The 19,240-nt window shown below is 49.2% G+C and overlaps 1 protein-coding gene across 1 annotated transcript in view; it reads left to right on the top strand.

The window, feature by feature from the left end:
• The first annotated feature begins 17,370 nt into the window (after positions 1 to 17,370).
• Positions 17,371 to 19,240, top strand: part of RBM20 (RNA binding motif protein 20) — a 157,828-nt gene continuing 155,958 nt past the window's right edge. The window contains exon 1 of the mRNA XM_081158055.1: positions 17,371 to 17,665. Within this exon, the coding sequence (XP_081014181.1) occupies positions 17,508 to 17,665 (158 nt within the window). The 5' untranslated portion in view covers positions 17,371 to 17,507. The remainder of the gene's footprint in view (positions 17,666 to 19,240) is intronic.

Here is a 19,240-nt window from a genome sequence, read left to right on the forward strand (position 1 = left end):
TGGGGAGACCTAAAAAAGGGCAACTCAGGTTAAGCCCAGCTGGGTAGGTGTGGCAGTGGAGGGAAGGGAGGTGTGGAGGAGCTTGGGGGTCAGCGACCTGCACCATAGGGGATGAATGGATAGAATGGGGGGGTGGCTCTGGTTTTATTCAACAAGTGTTTGGTGAGTACCTGGGATATAAAAACCTGAGTCAGGTGCTGTGATGAACCCATTTAACAGATGAGGAAACTGAAGGTTAGATTAGGAGCAGGTTCAGAGTCATCAAATTAATAAACAGTGAAGCCCAGAGTTAATCTAGGCCTGGGATTCCTGAGCCAATAGTGCGTTGGGAAGCCACTGAATGGGCGATAGAAATGACTTCCTCTGACGTGTGTGTGTGTGCATGTGTGAGTGTGCACAAGGACATGCTCTGGGTGGGAGGAGGTGACTTCCTCCTGCAGCAGGTGCAGGGCCCAGGCCTGCGCCTATTCCACGTCTAAACAAAGCCAACTGCAGGATTCCACACGTCCCCAGCGCAGGGCCCTCATTCCTGTCCTTCCTCAGCACCAGCCGCCTAAGGCCCCAGGGAATGAGCTCCGAGGGTGGGGGCCACAGGGATGATGGCAGCTGGCAGGGCCTTTGACAGATCCGTCCTCTAGCCTCAGCACTGTTCCCAGGCAGGATGGACTCTGCCTTCCTGCGCCCTGGAAGGAGGAGGAGGCGGCCGGGGGCTCGGGTCTGTAATCGGATCAGAGGCTGTGATGGTGACAGCTGTGGCAGGGGCCTGAGGAGGGGGCTCAGGCAGGTGGAGGAAGGCTGGGCCTGGGGTTTGTGCTCATTCATCATCCTGAGGCAGCTCTCCTGGGGCGCTGGGACCCTCACCCCAACATCTACCCAGAGTCCCTAGTGATACCAACACAACCTGTCCAGTGTGTTGTCTCCTATGTGGGGAGGGCCCCAGGGAAGCTCCATCCACCCAGGGAGGCGGCACATGGAGAGGAAAGCAGGGGTTTGAATCCCAGCCCTGCCTTTTGCTAGTTGTGTGGTCTTGGGCAAATTTGTTAACCTCTGTCTCCACCGGTTCTCCTGCAAAATGGAGACACTACATGAAACTATCTTAAAACATGGTTCTAGAATTAAATGAAAACAGAGTGGATGGCATACAGTGGTTGCTCCATAAGAATTAGGTTTAATATTTTGTGCCAGTTGGCATCCAAGTCACATTTGTAATATTTGGGGCCAGGAATAGATTTAAGAGAAGCTTGAAAGAAATCCATGCAAAAAGTATATAAAATTCAGTGGGGGGTGGGGTGGGATGGGGGGATGTACCTGCTTTAGAAAGGACTCAACAGCCAGCTACTCTGTTTTCTGGTATGTTCAAGATGAACAGTTACTGTACAGTTATCTATTACCGTGCAACAAATAACACCAAAACTCAGCAGGTTAAGGCAGCCACCAATGTATTATATCTCATGATTTCGTGGGTCAAGAATTTGAGCAGGGCTCAGCTAGGTGATTCTCTGCTCCACGTGGCATTGATGGTGGCCACCTAAGTGGGACTCTGGCAGGTGGGCTGACCTGGAGGGTCCAAGGTGGCTTCATCCCCATATCCAGCATGACATCAGGAGAAACTAGCTGTGAGAGTCCCAGGCATCAGTTCCACATCATACAATTTGTCAAGCAAGTCACAAAGCCTAGCTCAGTTCCAAAGTGAGGGGATGGGCCCCACCTTTGGGTGGGAGGAAGAGCTCAGATTCAGTAGCCATCTTTACAACAGTCACCCTCAAGTAGGATCTTACAAAGTATTTCTTTTTTTATTTCTTTTTTAATTAAATCTATCCATTGTTTTAGAGAGAGAGAGAGAAAGAGAGAGAGAAGCACCGACCCGCTGTTCCACCCATTCATGCACCCACTGGTTGATTCTCGTATGCTCCCTGACTGGGTCTCAAACCCACAACCTTGGCACATCAGGGCGATGCTCCAACCATATGAGCTTTCCAGCCAGGCCCAAAGTAATTCTTTGTTTAGAACTTTTTCAGTGGCATCTTGGGGGAGTAGAGTCGTAGATTTGAGTCCCTCTCAGCATCACTTTGAGTCTCTACTACAGCATCACTTGAGATCTTAGGTTGGATGCTGGGGACACAGAGGTAGGCAAGAGGGTATTCCTGGGTTCCAGACCTCAGCCTGGACCTGCTTCTAATGGGGGTGACCTCAGGAAAGTCCTGTCCCTTGTCAGCACCACCTGCCTGATCAGTGGAATGAGAAGGAGGTTGGACCTGCTGCCTAGGGAATCTTACCCCAGGGTCAATCCCACTGTGGAGCTAACTGGAACTTCTAGGGAAGCCGAGAGGCTTCATACTGACTTTCCAGAGGTGTCTATGCCTCTCATCTTTAGCAAAGTCACAGGAAAACAGCTTTACAAAGCCCAGCAGGCAGGAGGTGTCTGGTCTATTTAGAAACAGATTCACAGCAGGAGTCTGTTAAATTGCCAGGCCACCCTGAAGCTGCACAGGAAGGGTGTAAAGAAACGTGAATTCCAGCCCCTGCTCAGAAAAGCTGGGGCCTAAAGTGCACCCACCTGCTCTGTGAGCTCCAGTGTGGGAGGGACTTGGGATTTGCACCCAAGGCTGGGACAGGCTGTGCATCTCCATACTCACTGGTTCTGGACTGATCAATCTTACCTGGAGAGGTCCTCAGAGCAGGCAAACAGTCCAGAGGGGGGTCCCCCAAAAGCCCAGCAGCCCTCTGGGGGCCTGGACTGTGCTTGGGACCACCCCAGAACCCCTGATGTTCTGTTGCATCCCAGGACCTGGGCATCCACAAGCCAAGCCACTGGGGGAGAGAGTAAGGCGGCAAGGATCCGGCCACCGGCGGAGGAGGGGGCAGGGGGAGCGAGGAGTGGTCTGGCCTGGGGCCAGGGCTGCGGGATTTATAGCCATCCTGGGGCCTGTAAATGCTTGAAGCAACTTTTTTATTTTGAGGCTATGAGTAATTGAGCCAACTGCATGCTGTGTCCCACAGGCGGCCCTGCCTCCTCCCACTCCCAGGCACACACATACGTTCACACCTGTTACACACACCTGCACACACATCATGTGGAGGGAGAGGAGGAGTTGGTCGTGTGGAGGGTCTGTGCTCTGGCTAGGCGTGTACCAAGTGCTTTCCATACGCTGTCCCCTCACTTCTGACAGCTCCCGAAGCCGGGCCTCATCCCTGTCTTGCTGATAAGGAAACTGACTGAGCCCGGGCGAGGTGAGGGAACTTGCCCGAGGATGCAGGGCCGTAAGTAGCAGAGAAAGAAATGGAATCTCTGTCCCTTCCCACCAGCTCAGGTCCTTCCCAGGCTCAGCCCAACACGGCAGCATCTTGCTTGGAATAATCGCTTTCTGGTGTCTAATGGGGGAAATTGAACTTAAAAATGACCATATATCATACAAGGAAAGATTAATAAATTCAATTGCATTCACACACACACACACACACACACACACACAAAACAAGCAAAAACCCGCATTGCCAAAAATACACCATAAGCAAAGCCAGATAAATGAGAAGCTAGAGGGAAAATTGCTATTAATATTAAAGGGAAAAGGCCAATCTCTGTAGTATATAAAGTGTTTCTAGTCATTTATAAGAAAAAGACTGAAACCTAATTTAAAAATAGTCAAGACTATTCTCAGGAAAAGAAGGAAGGATCGTAAGCATATGGAAAGAATAATCTGAATTTAAGATATACTGACATTTATGTCCAACAAATAACTCATTTTCAACATAGAGAATCCTACAAAATACTCAGAAAAAGACAACCCAATTTTCATTTAAAAATGAGCAAAAAACTTCAACAGGCACGTCACAAAAGCCAATACACATTGAAAAGTCTTCAGAGAATGTGTATTAGGACCCTGGCCGGTGTGGCTCAGTTGGTTGGAGCGTCATTCTGTGCACAGGAAGGTGAAAGTCGGAGGTTCCGGGTCCAGGCACTTGCCTGGGTTTCTCGATCCCCAGTAGGGGGCCTGTGAGAGGCAGCTGATTGATGTTTCTCTCCCTCCTCCTTCCTCTCTCCTGAAATCAATAAAAATTATATTTTAAAAAATCATTTAAGAAGTTACCACTACACCCCTCACCCTGTACAACTAAAATGCAAAAGACTCACAATACCCAGTGTTGGTGAGAAGGGAGAGCACCTGAAAGGTTCATATATTGCTGGTGAGAGTGTAACTGGTATAACGACTCTACTCTAGAAAAGATCTGATGGTCTCATTTAACTAAACATAAACCATCCTATGATTAGCAATTTTACTCAAAGGTTTTTTTACCTCAGCAAAATTAATACATTTTCTTATCCTCAGAGTTCTCCCCTTTGTAGTCAATCCTCTAAACCCTGGTCCCAGGAAACCACTGATCAGCTTTCTGACACCATAAACTAGACTTGCCTTTCCTAGAGTTTCAAATAAATCAAATCACACTTTGTGCATGCTCCAGCCCCCTAAGTTTTTGTCAATTTTATTGACCCTTTCAAAGTAGTAGCTTTTGGTTTAATTGATTTTTATCCATTTGTCCATTTCTTATTTCTTGGATTTCTGCCTTCTATTTATTTCCTTACTTCCATTTATTTACCTTGAATTTAATCTGCTCTTCTTTCAGTAGGTTCTTAAGATGAAAGCTTAGATCATTGATTTTAGATCTCTCTTTTTTTCTAATGTGAGTGTTTAAAGCTATAAATATCCCTCTAAACACCACTTTAGCTGCATCCCACAAATGAGGATACATGGTGCTTTTATCTTCATTCTGTCCCAAATATATTCTAATTTTCCTGTGATTTCTACTCTGGCTCATGGATTATTTATAAGTGTGTTGTTTAATTTCCAAATAAAATATTCTGTATATTTTTAATATTTTCATACCATATAAATATGCTACCTATTTAAATATGAAATTGTAAATAAATTCAAAATAAAAGTAATGACTCCCAGTTTGGGAAGTGAGAACCTATCCACAGACCGAACTTTGAATCTGCCCTGACTGCTCTCCTGTGTGCCATAGCTCACCTCCATCCACAGGATGCTTCTCCCCCTCTCTCATTCCTCAGATCCAAACCACTACCACAGCTGTGGCTCTTATTTCCTGAGTTTTATGAAATATGCCCCCTCCTTTGCCTTTATCTCAGTGGAATACACTGTTGACTGTAGTTTGCATAAATGCAATAGCAATCTCATGGCCTCCCCACAGAATTCTTCTCAGTTACAAGGGGGGGAGGAGTGACTACAGTAGAGAAGCCTGGCAGGTGCCATTTTAGTCAAGTGATCAAAATAAACATCACTGTTAATGGGACAAATTGAAACCGGGCACCACTTGATAAGATACAACAAGAAAAATGCAATCTAAACATATCACTTAAAATTTTTCGGTAGACAACCCTATTATTTATTTATTTTAATCCTCACCAGAGGGTTTTTTTTTTTTTCCCCCAGAGTGGAAGGGAGAGAGAGAGAGACAGAGAGAGACTGGTTGCTTCTGGGATGCGCCCTGACCAAGGCCAGGGAGCAAACCCCAAACCCAGGTACGTGCCCTTGACTGGGAATCAACCTGAGACCCTTCACTGCATGGGCTGACTCTCTAACCATTAAGCCACACCAGCCAGGGCGACAACCCTATTATTTTAGCTTAATGTGTATTAAATTCCCCTTCCCATTGTTTGATTTTATTATAGTAGCTTTTGCTCTTAGGGCTAGATTTCTTTGTGTGCTTAAGAACTTTGGTTTTCTGGCTCCTTCTGAGTCGTCCATGGAGACGTTCATTGCGCTTTTGAGACAAGATTAATATTGAAAGTGTGTGACCTATTGTCCTTACGTGCTTGGAGCAACAGTAGTGCCTTAGAGTATGAATTTACGGAGACTCTTGCAAGTCTAGAGCTCTGTGTCTGTGCTAGAAAGAGTCGGCCTGTCCTCCGGCCAGAGGCCTCGTTTTGAATCCTGGTTCTGCTGTGCGACCTTGTTCAGTTTCCTGAACTTCTCTGAGACCCAGTTCTCCTGTCCAAAGGACGGGCACAATAACACCTACCTTGCAGAGTTTTCCTGAGGATTAAGGGAAAGTGCCTGGTGGGGCTTCCCAAATGTTGTTGACTTTGTAATTGAAACTATAATTGACTCCCCCGTGCAGCATGAATGAATGAAACAGAGAAAGCTGATATTCTGCCAACAGGTGCAAAGGAGGCTGCGGGACTTTGAAAAGAAAAAGGCTCCACATCCATGTGGCTGTTTACATTAAGTGTGAGTGGTCCCTTAATCCGGTTTCTGTCAGTGTGCTCTCAGAGGGAGCAAGCAGAACACACAGCAGCCGGAACGGGTGGGATTTCTGGAGTCAGAAAGCGACAAACCCAGTAGCAGGACTAACCTTCCTGGTGCCGATCAGCTGCTGGGCCTCTCTTAACTCCTAACATGCGACAACTGACTAATTAACTAGGCAAGACCTATGTCTTTGTCAGCCTGAGGGGCACAGAGTCAAAGGCTCTTGTCACTCAGATCCAAACAGCTGGTAGTAATAATGGGGCGCAGGCGGGGGGCCGGGGTAGTGCTGGGCACTGGAGGCTCAGGGAGAAGAGGTGGAAGCTGGGGCTGTGGGTTTGTCTCCACTTCCCAGTCATTCCAAGGTTCTTGCCATGGGTGGGTCACTGTTCTTGGCATCGCTCAGCAGCTCCCCTCCAGCCCTGGCCCCCGCCTCCTGAGGTCCCCGCCAGACCCACAGGGATTTTCACGTGAGTTACTGACCCTTCCATTCCGTTCAGGGTCTCCCTCGTGGCCAGTCACCCTTCGCAAGGACGCCAGAGGGGGAAATTAAGGCACTCGAGAAAGAACTGGAAGAGGTAGGTAACTGCGTTCAAGGCTCTGTGACATTTGGAAATTCATTTAATTCGCTGAAACCCCATAAAGCAAGTAGGGGGCGATATATTTTTTCAACTTTATGAATGAGGCCCAGAGAGCTGGTAACAAACCCTGGTCAGTTAATCACAAAGTTTTTGAAGTTATAGATAAAATAACATTATTTTGCTATATTAAAAGAAGTCTATTGTTTTATTAGACATACTCAGCCCTAAAGGAATTATTCTCATGCTGTTTTTCTCTTTCACTTACTATTACTGTAAATGATGAGAACCCAATGACTGCCATTTATCAGAGACATGTTCACAGTAGACACTATGCTAAATATTTTACCTATTTTGCCTCATTTAATCGCCAGAACAGACCAATATAGTGGATGTTCATAGCCTCGTTTTCTATGTGAGATCAACAGGAATTTAACGTGTCCATCCTTTCACATTCTCACAAAATTATTTTTGTTTCCACATAACTTTCATGATTGTCATTTTTAATTGTTACATGCTAAAAATGTTGTCTAGCTCACTAAATTCCTTTTCCCATGTTAAGTATGATAATTTATTTGCTACCATGAATGTCATCAAAGCCTCTCTGAGGAATACTTTAAAACTCCCCCAAAAGGCATAAACGGAGACTTGACCTATGCAAAAGACACCCCATGTTCTTTGATGGGACAACTCAAGATCATAAAGATCTAATTCTCCTCAAGTTCATATATAATTTTAACATGATCCTAATAAAAATAACACTTCTTTTTTTTCCTAGAGGAGTTGACTCTGGAACTCATATAGAAAAATCAGCATGCAAGAAGAGTTATAAAAAAAAATCCAAAAGGAAGCGTTGTGAGAAGAGAGTAGGCTTGTCAAATAATAAATAATATTATAAGGGATCTATAATTAAAACTAGTAAATGAATAGAGACTATTAGAATAAAATAGAAGGTCCAGAAATAGACCTAAGTGGATATGGAGATTTAGCCTATGATAAAGATACTATCTGAAATCACTGAGGAAAAGCTAGTTCTTTTAATAAGAGGTGTTGGGGCAACTGGACGGCCATTTGGAGAAAGATAAAATTGGATCCGTGCCTCACACTGTGCACCAGAATAAACTCCAAATGGATCAGAGGTCTACGCGTAAAAATAAAATCATACGGGTCCTAGAAGAAAACAGGCTAATTTAAAAAATAATTTCAGTGTTGGGGAACTTATTCTAAGTCTGACTCAAAATCCATATGCAACAAAAGAGAAGACTGATGTATTGCTCTACATAAAAATAAAGCAACATTTCCATAGCAAAAAAATATAGTAAGCAAATTTAAAAGAAAAATAATGAACTAGTGGAAATATTTGCCACCTATATCAGAGATAAAGATCTAGAACACGTGAGATTTCTGGGTAAGACGAATGCCTTAGAGCACGTGAGATTTCCTTTTTCTTGCTTTTACTTTTTAGGAAACTTTTCATTCAAGCGTAAATACATGCAGGAAGAGACACAGATCTTACACGTGTAGCTTGTTGAATGTCTACAACGTGAGTAAATCCATGAAGCCAGCCTCCAGCTCAAGGAACAGACAGTCCAACAGCCCAGGGTAAAACTCAGCTTGAGGATCCCCTCGTGGATGCGTGTTTCCCATGTTCACTTGGCATATTAATTTTTTTCCAGCAAACATTGTTTAATACCTCCCCTGTGTCGGACACCCGGAGGCGTGTCGCTTTCCACATTACTGCGTCCTTCAGGCACCTGCCCTACCGGGGGCTGTTTGCGTGTTAACATCCTTTGGTCGGGGATAGACATTTGTCAGGCTTTTACCGTCTGGCATCCATTCATTCTTGGCACCCTTGGATTTTCCACTCGGGGAGTCCCAGACTCTCCAGTTTTCCATGTGCATGCTTCAGGTGGAGTTACTGTCACCTCTGGCACCCGGGGTGAGGATATGACTCTGGCTCAGCCAATGAGATTAGCACATTTTACGGCCATAGACTGGTTCATGAACAGGTACTCGATCAAGTCTGAGCCGAACAAATGTAACAAGGATTTTGTTAGGACCGTTAAGCGAGGCACACGCACTTTCCTCTTAGGCTGGGCCCTGGGGGGATGGAAAAGTGGGAATGCTAAGAGCCATTTCCCGCTTCTGGAGGGTCACCCCAGCTCCAGCATTTCCTCGAGGTTGGCTGAGGCCTCCGTCCCGACTTTCGTCATAGCCCACCTGCTGTCTCTGCTCAGTGCTGTTTCCTTCCCTTCTCTTCCCCATGTGTGGATCCCAGGAGCAGCCTCTAACAAACCCTGTCTCTGTTTCAGAGTCTGCTTCACAGGGAACCCAACTGGCAGGCGTGGTGCTAAGCACTTACATAAACTGTTCATTCACAGATGAATTCTGAAGACATACTATGTGCCAAACTTACAGCATTGTGGCTCTCACAACCTATGAACCCCATTTAACAGGTGAGGAAACAGAGGCACACAGCGGTCAGGTTACTATCTATTGTCACACAGCTGTTAAGCAAAAGAGTTAGAATTTGAACTCAGGTCCGTCTGATTCTTATGATACTGCTATAAACTAACCGATGGCAGAACTAGATCTCCGAATCTTCATAGCCATCATTCTTGTGCTGAATCAAATAAATAAGTAAATAAATGTACATTCTACTGTGACCAAATCTCAGAGTATGATGATAAAAGGGCTACTAAGAAAGGCATGTCTAGTCTCTGCAGCCCAGGCGTTCCTGATAGTTAGGAGAACAAGACATGACACATGACAAATTAAATCACAAGACATTAAAAAGAGATCACATTATCAACTTAAAAAAAAAAATACATGTGAGCCCTGGCTGGGTAGCTCAGTTGGTTAGAGCATCGTCCTGATATGCCAAGGTTGCGGGTTCCATCCCTGGTCAAGGACATACAAGAATCAATCAATGTTGCATAAACAAGTGGAACAACAAATCGAGTTTCTCTCTCTCTCTCTCTCTCTCTCCCTCAGATCAATAGAAGAAAAACCATGTGATTTACCGATGAGCAGTTAGCTGCCAGGTGGGCTGCACAGATCAGCAGTGTGCCCCGGGGGTGGAAGTGGGCTCAGACAGGCAGGACATAGAGGTAAAAGGACACTCAACAGAGGGGGGTAAGAGGAGACACAGGCGGGCGAATGCAGAAGGTGTTTTTCCAGGGAAGAATTAGACCAGTGTGGCCAGCGTTTTAATGTGAAAGGAGATGCTTCTGGAGGCTGGACCAGCAGGAGCTGTGGAGGGTTATGGCCATCGGAGTCCTTCCCCCTGGCCCATGGACCCTAGTCTTCTGCCTCTTGCTTGGTCCAAGCATCCTATCCTCGCCTCCCCTGGTGGCCCTGGGGCTGGAACTGAGCTCAAGTCCTCGCGGGGGGAGGCAGGGTGAGGGGCCCCTTAGGCCTGTCTGGCTGTGCATTCCTGACCGGGCTTCCTGGGCTCTCAGATAAAGGAACGGCATCCCTTAGCTTCTCTCTCTCCCCCAGTCCCTCTCTTTGGGAAAGTAATACCGAGAGGAGAGGGACCGGGAGAGAGAAGCTAAGGGAAATACCATGAACCAGGGAGCTTAAAACAACAGGAAGTTCCCCTCTCACAGTCTGGCCAGAAGTCAGAAGCCCAGGGATCGCAGGCAGAGTGGCCCCTTCTTCCTTCTGAAATCTGATGCCTCACTCACCCCCTCTTTGGTCTTTGGAATTTTCATGCCTATGTGAATCCCCCATGCACATGTATTAAATTTTTCCTCCTGTTAATCTTTTTCTGTTAATTTGATTATTGGCTCAGCTAAAGGAACTTAGAAGGTGGAAGGAAAAGTATTAATGTTTTTTAGCCCCACAGTGAGAATATTTAAGTTCTACTCTGTTAGCAACTGCAATTATACAATCCAGGATTATTAACTATAATTGCCATGTTTTACATTAGATCCCCAGCCCTATTTATCTTACAGCTGAAAGTTTGTACCCTTTTACCAGCCTCCTAAGTGCTTTACATTTAATCCCCACGATAACCTTACGATGTGGCCACTGTTATTCCCATTTTTCAGATGGGAACACTGAGGCTCAGAGAGGTAAAGCAATGTGCCTAAAGCCATGCAGCTGACAGGTCAGAGGGCTGGGTTTCTAACGAAGCTATTCTGACTCCAGTGACTATGCTGAAAGGGGACGAGGCAGGGTGTCCTGCATGGGGTGGCCCTGGATGACCAAAGGTGCTGCATCCAGGAGTGGCACCAGTCTACCCGCTCTAGGTCCAGGCCAGCTGCATGGCTTCCCACTCAGTGAGGTCAGCACATCACAGGCTCTGTCACTGGCGTCACGCTGGCATGCAAAAGCCTCGGTGTTGCCTTCCATAATGGTCACCTGATCCCCAAGCTGGTGGGCAAATAGCCTAAGATGTTTATTCCCTGACAACCAACTGGCCTGACAGACAGATAGCCCCGGTGATAAAAGAAGACAGAGGAGGTGACTGGGGGGAGGGACTAGATAAAGGAATCCTCTGCCTCTGAGAAGTTCTGTTTTACTTGGCTGCGGCCTGGAGTCACACTACCGGCCTCTGAATGTCTGAATGACAGTGACATTCCCCAGGGATTAAGCATGCAGTGGAGAAGCTGGGTCTCCAAGGGGGTGCAGAGCCCCTTGGAACTTAAATCATGCAATTAGCCACTAGCTAATGTTTCTCCCACATTCATTTCATACCTCCATGACTTCCCATCCCCCCTCCAAAAAATTCAGCTGCAACTTATTTCATATTCCACCCCCACCCCCCCCACCCCAATCTTACCCTGCTGCTTTGCTTTCTCTTGGAAACAGCAAAGGAGATAAAGCCATTCTCTGGATCCTTCAAAGCACAACTCAAAATTCTTCTTTTCCAGGAAACCATGGCAGGTAGCCCTGCCCTGCCCTGAGACCCTGGGATTCTGAACTCAGTCCACAGTTGTTGGTTCGTCGCCAGGTACTGAACACTTGGTGGCAGGACAGAACTCGAGCTACCTGGGCTTGGGGCACTGATGTTTTCAGGGCAGGCAAAGATGCTGATGTCACTCCCGGTTTGGGATAGCTGCTTTTCTGTGCAGGGGCATTGGAAATGCCTAGTGATCCAGGACCCAGATTTTCTGACTCCCAGTCAGCTGCTACTCTGATTATAATACAATACCTGTGCGGCTCAGTAGAGGACAGGGGCCTTGGCTGATAAATCCACAACCAGAGAGATGGAGGCTTAGCCCGTCCCTGCAGCCAATGAGGGACGAGTTGTTAGGCAGAAAAGAACCTCATGGGTCATGTCCTCAGTTTTCCTCAGCTAAAGTTCCCTGACTGTCTCCTTCAAATTCAAATGTGCATCCAGTTCCATGAGTAACCACATTATTTTTAAACAGCATCCTTCAGCCACTCTCTCTCCTGGGTTTTAAGAGAGGCAATCCTTCGTGTAGCCAACACAGGACTTTATTTTGTGATTGTTTTAAAACATCTACAGGGGTTCCATGGAGTTCAGTAAAAGATTGTGCTGTAGCTCTGAGAGAGGGGAGCGGGGAGAGAAGACTGGCTGTGTGGAGACATGGGAAACGGAAGGCTGAGATATTGGAAACAGCAGAGAGGGTCAAACCAGCTAGGAGTTTGCAGAGAAGCTTCTGGTTTCCAAAGCCCCCATGGCAAGAAGCACCATGCCCAGTAGTTATAAAGCTCCACTCTAGTTGTAATCAAGATTGGGGTTACATCCGCAGCTCCTCGGCCTGGTAGCTGGCCAGGTGGCTGAACTCCTTTGAGCCCTAGTTTTCTTATCTGTAAAATGGGCATAAAATAACCACCTAATAAGGTGGTTGTGAGGATTAAATAAGAAATGTTATGCACTTCAACAATATTAAAGGTCATAAAAAGAAAAAGTTCCTGCCCCATCCTAATTTCTAGAGGCAACTGATATTAATAATTACTTGTATACTTTTCCAGAAATGTTTTATGCTGTTTGATTTCATTGTACTGCAACATTGTTGACGAACTTGCATTTTCTCCTTAAGAATACATCTTGGAGCCCGGCAGGTGGTGCAGTGGTTGAGCACTGACCCATGCACCAAGAGGTCACCAGTTCGATTCCTGGTCAGGGCACTCGCTCAGGTTTCAAGCTTGATCCCTGGTGGGGGGCATGTAGGAGGCAGCGGATTGATGTTTCTCTCTCTCCCTCTCCCTCCCTCTTTCTCTAAAATCAATAACAAATATATATATATATCCATATATGTAGGGACGATTTTTTATGTAGTCAGTTGTTTCTAGTTTTTGCTACCAGTTAACCCATAGGATACATTTCTAGAAGGGTAAGTGCTGAGTCAGTTTTATCTGTTGCAGTTTTAAGAGACAGTGCCAACTCACTTCCCAAGGGGCCGCAGCAACGGACAGGTTCGCCCACAGTGTATGAGTCTGTGTCCCACAGTTTCACCAGCTCTGGGTATTATCAGACTTTACAATTTACTATGTAAACTGTTATTTAAAAGAATAATGGTAATAACATACATATGTGAAATAGCAGTATGTATTAAGTAAGCTCACCTACAGAGATAAATGCTCACAACTACCTTGCAAGGTGAGCTCGTTTCCCTTTGAACAGAGGGCAGGGAATTGCAGGGAGTCATACCAGGGTCTGAACCTGGGCTCCAGTTTATCATCCCTGTGACCTTGGACAGGTTCCAAGCATCTCTGTCTGCAAAATGGTAATATTAAATGAAATAAGGCATGAGAAAAATTCCTAAAACCAGTGCCTAGAACCCAGTTAACATTTATTAATATTACAAAACTCACCAGGGTGCCAGAGCCCCTGAGACTTAGAAGTATGAGAGTGGCCCTAGTAGTAATAGAGACCTGGGTTCTATTTCCTGCTCCTTCCTACCACCTCCTGCCAGGCTGCTGAATTTCTTTTAAATTTTACTGTTTGTAAGATATCAATTTGGATCCTTCCTATAAATGTACTGATTTGGATAGAAATGAGCAGCAGACTTGAGTCAGGATGCAGGTGGCATTTCACATCCACTGGAAGATGCAGGCAACACCACAGCAAAAGCGGTCAGATGGGCCCGGCTGGTGTGGCTCAGTTGGCTGAGGATTGTCCCATGCACCAAAAGGTCTCCAGTTCCATTCCCAGTCAGGGTCCATGCCCAGGTTTCGGGTTTGATGCCCAGTCGGAGTGGGTATGGGAGGCAACCAATCGACATTTCTCTCTCACATCAGTGTTCCTCTCTCTCTCCCCCTACCTCTGTCTCTAAAATCAATAAAAACGTATTTAAAAAGGAAGGCAGCTCCATGTTGGATCGACCTATTTGAGGTCCTGTTTCTGTCCCTTAAAAGCCAGGTGACCTGGGGCAAGTTCTTAGAACTACCTGAGCCTTGGATTCCTCGATGCCAAAACACGGATAACAGTAGCTACCTCGTGGGGTATTGTAAACATGAAGCAGGTAATAGTCTCTACGAGCACTCAGAAGCTGACTTCCATCCAACGTTCAACATATTCCTGGGCAGCAAAGCCTTGCTGCCTGACCGTTGTTTACTGGGAGGTCAGAAGGGACTGGATACTTCTGCAGAGTGGGACAGAGAGAGATGTTACCAGCCCTCACCTCCTAGTCACGCTCCGCTCACACAGTTTCTCTCACTTTTCTAACAGTGAAGGCACCTGGGGTGAGGGGGTGGTGAGGGCCCAGGACAGACAAAGCGCGTTTCTTAAATAGTTGCAACCCCAGCTAGGGATGTTTTTCATTCTTCCCGGAAAAACGTGAGGAAACATAAGTTAAAAACATGTTTTACTGGAGCTGCTTAAGACACTTAATGTTTGACTTGCAAAATGGAAATGCTTGTTCAATATTTTCATTTTGTGGGGATGTGAGGCAGGCAGTGAACTGGCCGAGGTTTCTGCTGCACTGTTCCTTCCCTCCCTTTCCATCTGCTTCAAGTCTAATTTGAGTTACCACATAACACATACATTGTAAAGATTAAGCTAGAATCATGGAAATGGGACCTCTGAAAAACACCTTGTGAATTATTTTTTCTGTTTTTTACTTTGAAATTTTTTCATTAACAGAAAGGATGCAAGAAAAAAGCTCAGTGAATACCTAGATTTACCCACTGTCCTTATTTTGTCAAGTAAGTGAGTACATTATTTTTTACATGTAGAGAGCCACATTTGTATAATATGGGCTAGGGGTTTGTTTGTTTGTTGTGCCTTTTTTTTGCCAGTAAAAATGTTATGGGGATGGATTTAATTATATATGAACATTGTGACCTCTAGGCGCTCAGCTTCCTGGAGTTTGAGATCTGTTGTTCTCTTTGGCTACAAAGTTGGAATATAAGGAATCATGTTTGTCGCGACTGTCAGATTGAACACCTCCTGTACCAAGTTTGCAAGATACATTCTCTCTAATCCGAACAGCAACTGTGTAAACCAGGGTCTCATCGCTCCCAATTTACCTGTCTGGTAACTGGTACTCACAGAGGTTGAGTCATCCCCCCCTCATCCCCCCATAAAAACAGATGTCTTCTTGCATATAAACCCCTTTCACAAAGATTTTGGAGGATTCTCAGGGAGATTTTAACCCGAGCTTAAGGAAGGTTTTAGTGTCAGCCTCTGGGAGAGCTGCAATGTTAATTTCAGGTAATTTCCCTCACCCAAGGAGATTCCCGTGGTGGACTGGCTTTTATGGAAACCACAGCCAGGCATTTAGCGACAGCCTTTTACTGGCGGTGGCACGAATCACCCCGATGCCTCCTCATTTGTAAAATGGGGACAACAATCCATCTCTCTTTACCTGGGCTTTTTTGGTGAGACTCAGTTTGGGAATTGTGAGAATCTTTATGAATACAAGACATTGATGCGTCATTTTATCTGTAGGAGGAAGGAAGGAAGGGAGGTAGGAGAGAGAGGGAGAGAGGCAGGGAGACCGAGAGGATGGCACGGATCAAGGGAGGCTTAGTTTCCCCGGGCTGGCGGGGAAGTTGACAGGAACTCAGTCTAGAAAGAGAAGGGATCCTCTTTAAGGGAATTCAGTTAGTTACCAGGTCCCAGGGAGCCCATCCCCGGGCTGCCCTCTGCGGGGCTGCAGGAGGAGGCCGGTGGGTTTGAGACCCTCAGCACACTCCTCTCCAGGCCGCGGGCATCCGGCGTGCGCTCTGGCTCCCAAAGCACTCACGGGACACTTCTCGCTTCCCGGGGCGAGGCTGCGGGTGTCAGGATTTAGAAAGCCCGTTAGCCCGAAGGATACTAAGGATTTTCTGGGTGACTTCCGTGGTCTTAGATGTTTCTTCGGCACCAGCTGCCTCCCCAGCCCCCCACCCGCGCGCCAGGACATTAAGCTGACCCTTGCTCAGGAGCATTAAGCTGCATCCTGCTCAGGGCAGGATGCCCGCGTCCAGGGCGCACAGGCGAACTGGCGCACACAGGTGAACTGGCACGTACCGGTGAACCGGAGCGCACAGGCGAACGGGCGCACACAGGTGAACCCCGCACACAGGCGAACGGGCGCACACAGGTGAACCCCGCACACAGGCGAACGGGCGCACACAGGTGAACCCCGCACACAGGCGAACGGGCGCACACAGGTGAACCCCGCACACAGGCGCCCGGGCGCACACAGGTGAACCCCGCACACAGGCGCCCGGGCGCACACAGGTGAACTGCCGCACAGGCGCCCGGGCAACCAACAGAGCTTTAGAGGCGGGGACGGTGGCGGCGCGAAGTCGGCGAACTCTCTCCTTTCATTCTTCACATTTCCACCGAGATTTCGCCAATAAATAACAATAAAAAGTGTGCTTGGTTTCGTCTTTGCACTCGCGGGATGGTGGCGGGTCTTTTAGAGAAGTGAAGGGAAAAGATGAAGACCAACCGCGGCGGCCCTACCGGCTGCTCCGGGGACCCCTGAACTCAGCTGCTGGAACTTCCAGTTTGGAGAGCCCTCGGGCCTGGTCACTAAGACCCGGGGTTACAAGTCCCACCGCTGTGGGGGAGGGCCCGGCCTTTCCGCTCCCTCGGTTGGGCCCCTCCGCGGGGGGTGGCGCTGGCCCCGCGCCAGCCGCTGGAAGGTGCCAAGCGGGGAGCGCTCCGCACGGGTGATGCGCGTGACGCCCCGGGCGCGCTCCGTCCGCCCCGCTGGGCAGGAGCGCGCGAGGCCGCGCGCCGCGTCTCCCCGGTAGCCCGGAGCAGCCGGCTCCGGGAGGACGCCAGAGCCCGGCGGCCGGCGGCCAGCGGCGGGCTGGCGTGCGTCCGGCCGCCTCACGCGGTTGCGCTGCCCTGCGGAGCGCCGGGCCCGGGACCCCGCGGGCGCGCGGCGGCGGGTGGCGGGTGGCGCAGCCCGCGCTCCCACGCAGCTCGGCGGGCAGCGTCCCCGGGACCACTCGGGCTCCGAGAAGCCCTTGGCCGCGGAGCGGTCCCGGTCGGCGGGAGACGCCCCCTGGCCCCCACCCGTGCGGCCGGGTCGGACGAGCGGGAGCGGCGGGAGGAGGCGGAGGCGGCGCCGCCGGGACTGCCTCTTCCCCGCCCCTCGCGTCTCCTCCCCGCGCCACCGGGAAGGACAAGGGGACTGGGCACGGGGACCCCGGCCAGTGAGCGCCCGTGTCCCGGGGCCGCCCCTCGCGCGCGCTCTCTCGCCGCGAGCCGGGGCCGCTCTCGCTTCGCCCGGTGCCGGCCGCAGCCATGAGCCAGGACGCGGAGCCCAGCGGCTCCGAGCAACCGGACAGAGATGCCCGCAGCGTGCCCGGTGCCCCAGCGCCCGCAGCCCCGGGCCCGAGAGGGATGCAGCCGCTGCCACCTCCACCTCCGCCCCCCGCCGGCCTGCCCCAGATCATCCAAAAGTAAGAGGAGGGGCGGGGTGCGGGGGTGCGCTGGGGACACACCCCGGGTGCCCCTTTCCGTGGCTTCGCCTCTCCGGCCCCTGGTAAACTTCGCCCGGCCGCCGCGCCTTGAAGTTTCCTGCCCGCTTTCCCTGCAGAGCCGGCGTCGCTCGGCTGTTTGTGAGGCTGGGACAGGGACGCAGTTATTTGGGGACAGTAACTGTGGTTTTCCTTACCCCCCCGTCTCTTCCTCTTCAGGGATATTTTGACCTAACGTAGCTCAAATTAGGGGGAAATGGACCAGAGACTGTGCTTCATCTCTCTGGCCCCAGGAGGCCGCGGGAATGTATGGAGAGCCGAGTGTGCGCGCGCGGGGTGCAAGTAAAACGCCGCCACCGAGAAGTCGCCCCTCACGGAGCCTCTGAAGTCAGCGGGTGACCCTGGGTGCGGAGGGGGTGAGGGTTTGTAGACGACGCGCCCGCTTTGCCCGGTCAGACGTGTTTACACTTTGCACCGAGGCCCTCGCGAGGACCCGCCGCGCGCGCAGGGTTAGCATCTCGCGGGCCGGCCCGTGCGTCTCGCGCGGTGGATTCCGCAGCCGGCTTGGCCACGCGTGAGTGGGTCAGGGGTGGCCCCAGGCCCCCAGGAACTCCTTCCGCCCCCCGCCCCGCCCCGGGACGCGAGAGGCGGCGGAGAGGCTGCGTCCCGCCTGCTGAGAGCCTGACCCCGGTGTGAGGCCTAGAGCGCGCGGGCTCGCTGGAAGGATGTTTGTTGTCCTGAGGGCCCCCCTCAGCTCGCAGTGAAGTCCTCAGAACTGATCTCAGACGTTACAGCGCAGCCTGAAGGAGGAGTGAGTGCCTGGGCGACGCTGGGGAACCTGGGGACACCGGGGACACACACCCAAGTTCAGCCCCATCGCCCCGCGGGCGCAGCGGACGGCGCTGTGGGCGCCGCTGCAGGGATGCTCCGGGCACGGGCGCGTGGAACTGCAGCAGGGGAGCCGCGACGGGGTGCGGGTGGGAGGAAGCGGCGCTGCAGTGCTGCTGGTGAGACTGATTTCTGTCATAGGAAGGATGGTGGAGTCGAGTTCGACACCCAAGAAAGCTGGTGTATTTCGGAACAAAATGGTTCCCGTGTTTTGACTGGCAGAATACAAAGCTCCAGGGAGGACAACTTCTTGCTTTAATTTACTTTTATATAACTTTCAACTGCTAGCAGCTTTCCAACTGTGTGAAAATTAAAATAGTTTCTGTTGTCATCCTGCTCCTGTTATTTCGCTGATTATTTCAGCTAAGACTACATACGATTGACAGTTTATGTACACACCCTTATTTAAGTTCCTCTTTAGTCTTTAATATAAATATAAACCAATAGAGAGAAAAAATGTTTAAAACCTAAAGTGCATTTGCTAGAAAACAAAAATAACGAATTGACCAGTTGTTAATTGGAAAGCATCTAATGTGCTTCTTGCCGGGCCAGTGTTTTGTGGCCTAAGATTAGGCTGCACATTAAATTCATCGAATTTGCTTCAGTGTTGCAATCGCCCTGCATTTTTCTAACATTTACTTTTAATTAGGAAAAACTAGGAGTTTTATG

This window comes from Miniopterus schreibersii (assembly GCF_964146895.1).
Source record: "Miniopterus schreibersii genome assembly, chromosome: 14".
Classification (NCBI taxonomy): Eukaryota; Metazoa; Chordata; class Mammalia; order Chiroptera; family Miniopteridae; genus Miniopterus; species Miniopterus schreibersii.